Source organism: Alosa alosa, chromosome 19, assembly GCF_017589495.1.
Source record: "Alosa alosa isolate M-15738 ecotype Scorff River chromosome 19, AALO_Geno_1.1, whole genome shotgun sequence".
In the NCBI taxonomy this organism is placed as follows: Eukaryota; Metazoa; Chordata; class Actinopteri; order Clupeiformes; family Clupeidae; genus Alosa; species Alosa alosa.
In genome coordinates this window covers 1,561,288-1,567,484 of record NC_063207.1, presented here as the reverse complement: position 1 = coordinate 1,567,484, position 6,197 = coordinate 1,561,288, and the positions used below count along the sequence as shown (strand labels likewise).

General features: G+C 45.4%; 1 protein-coding gene across 1 annotated transcript in view; it reads left to right on the top strand.

Moving 5' to 3' along the window:
* Positions 1-495: 495 nt before the first annotated feature.
* The window catches only part of LOC125284317 (ATP-dependent 6-phosphofructokinase, platelet type-like), a gene marked incomplete at its 5' end in the record, with an annotated part of 14,325 nt that continues 8,623 nt past the window's right edge, over positions 496-6,197 (top strand). Inside the window, 4 exon segments of the mRNA XM_048228225.1 lie at positions 496-565; positions 4,222-4,368; positions 4,857-4,927; positions 5,186-5,273. Of these exon segments, the coding sequence (XP_048084182.1) occupies positions 496-565; positions 4,222-4,368; positions 4,857-4,927; positions 5,186-5,273 (376 nt within the window).

Genomic DNA, 6,197 nt, shown 5'->3' with positions numbered 1-6,197 from the left:
AGCTTTGTTTTGCTTGCTTTAAAGTGCATGTGCGTTTAGAGTTATATTTTAGATAATGGCGTTTAGTTAGTGCAGCAGTTTTGTATTCTAAATCCTTGCTGTTAGCAGAGGGACAGCAACAGAAAGCCAAATGCTGAAATGTCCCGTATTTTGGGTTAGAAACCTGGGAAATCTCCCTTATTTTCAACGCTGACAGGTTGACATGGTCACATCATAGTGTGTTTACAGTTTACCCATGCTGCAGACTCATGTTTATAGTTTACCCATGCTGCTGAGTCATGTTTATAGTTTACCCATGCTGGTGAGTCATGTTTATAGTTTATCCATGCTGCTGAGTCATGTATATAGCTGCAGACTCATGTTTATAGTTTACCCATGCTACCGAGTCTTGTTTGTACTGTAGTTTACCCATGCTGCTGAGTCGTGTTTGTAGTTTACTCATGCTGCTGAGTCATGATAAGAGTTCTGTTGTCTCTGCCTTCCTGTCCTCTCCAGGAGCTTTGAGAATAACTTAAACACCTACAAACTGCTGTCTCACCGCAAGACTGACACTGAGGTCCCGCATGTGAGTATATGTGTGTGTGCATGTGCATGTCTGTGTGTGTGTGTGTGTTTGTCACATGCAGAAGGGAATTCAGACTCAAAGTTTAGTGTCATCCCAACACACACACACACACACACACACACACACACAAATGTATGCAAAATGTTACTGCTATTTTAAAATTTGCTTGTGACATCCTGTCTTTTAGTGCTGGTTCACAGCACCACGTCTCCCGCCTGAACATCTTGGATTGGCTTCATACTTTTTAATGTCAATAATGGTATTATACAGAAACAACTGTGTCAACTTTTAAACTCATCTACTTTAGTTTCTGAGATATGGAGGCCAATAAAACAGGGTCCTGAATAGGGCTGAACGATTTATTGCATTTGCGATAATATCGCGATATGATGAAACACGATTTTCAAACAGCAAAGGCTGCGATTTGTAATATGTGACGCCACCCAAACGATTTATACTTATGCTTTGTTGACGTACAATCGACTCTTCTCACGACCACTGAAGAAGCAAAAACGTGAAACAAGAGGACCAGCTAACAGTGTCAAGAAAGATCAGTAGAGCTACTTTGGTTAAAAATAAACCTCTTTATTACCTTTGCTCGAACCCGCCATGTCCCTGGTTCTAGTTCATAATTCCCTGTGCTGCTACTCTGGCTGGTAACTTCTGCTCACTTGTCCAGCTGACGCATTAAAACTCTACGACTGTTTAGGGCTGCACAGCACCCATTCACCTGTGCACTGGGGACTGTTTACTGGAGTACAGTGACAGTGGGGGCATTTCCATATATCAAGAGGGTTGGCGGCACAAACATTTCATCTCACAGATTGATGCATAATGTTATCCGCGCAAGTAGTTGATACAGCTAACCACCAAAACCCAGCTGTTCTAACATTAGCTTATCAGCTAAGGCTCTAGGCTACATACATGCTGCTAACTGCTGATAACTTTGCCTGTTTAAAGAGTTTTGTCTCCGCTGATTGGCTTTGTTGTGATATGAACAAACATAGTTAATTTGCATGCATGCATATTAAGGGCCATGTGTTGATGATGCTGACCTTTAGTTAACACCGGTTTAACGGGTCATTCAGCCGCATTTATTTGCTCTACAACAATCTACAGTAGTTTGTTCCAATTCACGCAAGTAGCCTACAGAGGAGAGGAGCGGGTCTGTGTGTGTGTGTGCACGAACGAAGGCAGCGGTATGGAGAGCACAGGACAAGGAGAAGCCGTGTCAGTGCCACTACATGTAGACCTATTTGTTAACTAATCCAAAGAAGGTCATATCTACATGAAATAGAAATGAATCAGAATCATTAAATGTTTACAAGGCTGGAAGTTCAACAAATATAGGTCTACTAATGTGATTAAAATAGTTAAATAAAGAAATATTTCATTCATCAATCTTATTCAATGACCTAATGCCATCATAACATAGGCCTGGGCTCCAGGAAAGAACAGTTTATGTTTAACTTATCTAATTTTGTGTTGGTCATACTATAGAATAATATATTGCTTGTCTTTGTTGAATAAGACAGAAGATAAAGAGCTTAAAAATAATCGCATATCGCATCGCAATCGCAATATTGGTGAGAAAAATCGCAATTAGATTTTTTTCCAAAATCGTTCACCCCTAGTCCTGAATCTGAATAAAATACAGTCTTTTAAAGTAACTAAGTAAAGTTCCTTGGGTCATTACTTTTGAACAATTAATGCTAGATGCTTGAAATTTTCAGAGAATGTTGCACAACTGTAGACGTGTTCAAATACGTCCTGTTCAAATGTATCCTCAACTCCTATGCTGCTTTGAAACCTCTGATGTGTGAAAAAGATATTCCCTTGGACAATAAAGAACCTAATGCACACACCCACACACACTCAAGAACCTAACCTAATGCACACACCCACACACACTCAAGAACCTAACCTAATGCACACACCCACACACACTCAAGAACCTAACCTAATGCACACACCCACACACACTCAAGAACCTAACCTAAAAAGATACCTATTGTCCTCCTACTTCTGACAACCTGACACAACTGATGCGCAATTACCATGCACCTCCCTCTCTCTCCTCCTCCTTACCATGCACCTCCCTCTCTCCTCCTGCACCTCCCTCTCTCCCCTCCTCATGCACCTCCCTCTCTAATTCCTAGGGTAATAATAGTAATTCCTATCTAAGGTCTTTTCTGCACTGTAGCTGAAATGTTATTCTCTTGCTTTAAGTCGCTTTGGATAAAAGTGTCTGTTAAATTAATTAATGTATGTATGTAAAATGTACACATGCATCATACACACACATACACACCGGGTTTAAACTCGTGTGTGTGTGTGCCCGTTAGGCCGAGGAGAATGGTGGACAGATTGAGGAGGAGAGTCAGGAGGAAGGCCGTCATGATGTAGGTGTTTGGCTCTAATCTGGCTAACACTCAGCACTGCCGCTAGGCTAGTGTCTGGCTAACACTCAGCACTGCCGCTAGGCTAGTGTCTGGCTAACACAGCACTGTTGCTTTGCTAAAGTCTGGCCAACACACCGTACTGCCGCTAGGCTAGTGTCTGGCTAACACTCAGCACTGCCGCTAGGTTAGTGTCTGGCTAACGCACAGAACTACTACTAGGCTAAAGTCTGAGCGACACACAGTCCTGCCACTATTAGAGTCCGGCTAACGCACAGCACTGCTGCTAGGCTAATATCCGGCTAACGTATAATTCTGCCGCTAGGCTACAGTCTGGCTAACGCAAAGTACTGCCGCTAGGCTAGAGTCTGGCTAACGCACAGCACTGCTGCTAGGCTAATGTCCGGCTAACGCACCGCACTGCTGCTAGGCTAATGTCTGGCTAACGCATAGTACTACCACTAGGCTAGAGTCTGGCTAACACACAGCACTGCCACTAGGCTACAGTCTGGCTAACGCATAATTCTGCCGCTAGGCTACAGTCTGGCTAACGCATAGTTTTGCCGCTAGGCTACAGTCTAGCTAACGCATAGTACTGCCGCTAGGCTATAGTCTGGCTAACACATAGTACTGCCGCTAGCCTAGAGTCTGGCTAACACAGCACCGCCACTAGGCTACAGTCTGGCTAACGATATAGCCAGGCTACAGTCTTAACGATACAGTCTGGCTAAGTCTGGTTAGTTAGTTCCGCCGCTTAGGCTACTAGGGCTAGAGTCTGGCTAACGCATAGTACTGCCGCTAGGCTAGAGTCTGGCTAACGCATAATTTTGCCACTAGGCTAGAGTCTAGTCCTGGGTGTGCAGACAGGATGTCTACTGATGAAGTTCAGGCAGAGAAAGGCTCAGGATTCAACAGAGTGTGCAATTGCTTTGTTGGGCTAGAATAAACTAATGCTAAGCTAACCTAGCACTGCTCAAGTAGTTAAGATGCTATTGCTATTTCCATTAGGTTATTTAATGTCCAACCCAATGATAAAATGACAGCAAGTTTTTATAATGTTATATGTGTAACGGAGGCGAACTGTGCTAGCATGCTAGTTGCGCGTATAAATCACCTCTAACCTTAAGAACGCTTCTAACCGCTGAGTTGGAAGCCTGGGCTTTTAGCTCAGTGGTTAGAGCGTTCGACTCGGCGGACGAATACTCTGTTACATATGGCTTTCATGTACATGTGTGTGTGTGTGTGTGTGTGTGACAGGGTCCGTTCACAGTGGCGGTACTGAATGTGGGTGCCCCAGCAGCGGGCATGAACGCAGCAGTGCGCTCGGCTGTTAGAGTGGGCATCACAGAGGGGCACCGCATGATGGCCGTCCAGGACGGCTTTGAAGGCTTCGCCAAGGGACAGGTAACACACACACACACACACACACATACACACACACCAAAGGACAGGTAACACGCAAAACACACACACACACACACACACAGACACACCAAAGGACAGGTAACACGCAAACACACACACCAAAGGACAGATAACACACACACACACACACCAAAGGACAGGTAACACGCAAACACACACACACACACACCAAAGGACAGGTAACACACACACCAAAGGACAGATAACATGCTAACACACACACACCAAAGGACAGGTAACATACAAACACACACACCCACACACACCAAAGGACAGGTAACATGCAAAACACACACACACACCAAAGTACAGATAACACACAAAAACACACACACACCAAACGGCAAGTAGCACATACACACACACACATTCATTCACATCAAGGCACAGGTAGCACACATTACACACCATAAAATATACATGTGTACCGGTATGTGTGCAGCTGATTGCCTTGTTCTGATTTGCAGATTAAGGAGATTAAGTGGGGTGATGTTGGAGGCTGGACCGGCCAAGGAGGATCACTGCTGGGGACAAAGAGGTACTTAATACACACACACACACACAACAAGGCTGATCACTACTGGGGACAAAGAGGTACTTAATACACACATACACACATACACACACACACAAGGAGAATCACTACCGGAGACAAAAAGGCACTGAACACACACACACACACACACACACACACAGACGGAGGATCACTACATAGGACAAAGAGGTACTAAATACACACACACACACACACACACACAATAACACACACACACACTGAATTTGTTGCTCTGTGTAGGACCCTGCCTGCAAAGCACATTGATAAGATAGCCGAACAGATGAGGATTCACCGCATCAACGCCCTGCTGGTGATTGGTGGATTTGAGGTGAGGTCACACTCCTTCTGGCCAATCAGCTCTTCCCGTTCAGCCTATGATAAGACCCCTCCCCGAAAGCAGCCAGGTTCACAGGAACGCGAGGACATCAGGAAGGCGAGCACGTCAGGAACATGAGAGCACGTCAGGAACATGCTAGCACGTCAGGAACATGAGAGCACGTCAGGAATGCGAGCACGTCATACACCAGGTTCACACGCTAGTACGACATGAACGGAGGTTCACACACAAGCACAGCAGGAACACTAGCACGTCAGAAACGAAGGTTCACACGCTAGCATGTCAGTTATCTGTCAGGAACAGAGGTTCACACGTTAGCACGTCTGGTAAGATGTCAGGAATGTGGTTCACAAGTTAGCGCGCCTCTTTAGATGTCAGGAATGTGGTTCACACGCTAGCACGCCTCTTTTAGATGTCAGGAACTGAGGTTCACGCTAGCATCGCCCACATCAAGTCCTGATATGGTCTAGATTTAGTCCACTGTCCAATCCAGACTCTTATGCTGGTAGCTGGTTTTAGCTGGTCTTTGCTGGTTTTCTTCCAGCTCTTGCTGGCCTTTGCTGGTGTAGCTGGTTAGCCACCAGCCGAATATGCTGGTGTGACCATCTGAGGAAGCTGGTCATGCTGGTTTGACCAGCCTGTCGCGGTGGGATACAGCTGGTAAGATGGTCATGCTGGTGACCAGCCTGCCAAGCTTGACATTGTTGGTGTAAGATGGTCATGCTGGTTTGACCAACATAAGCTGGCACGGCCAGTTAAACCAGCAGTGTAGACCAGCAACACCAGCAACACCAGTCAATTACCATCGCTAGGTGGGGCAAACCAGGCTGAATATTTTTTTGCTTGGTCTAGCTGGTCAACCATCATAGGGTGGTCTCACAAGCTGGTCAACAAGCAAAACCACCTTTTAGCTGG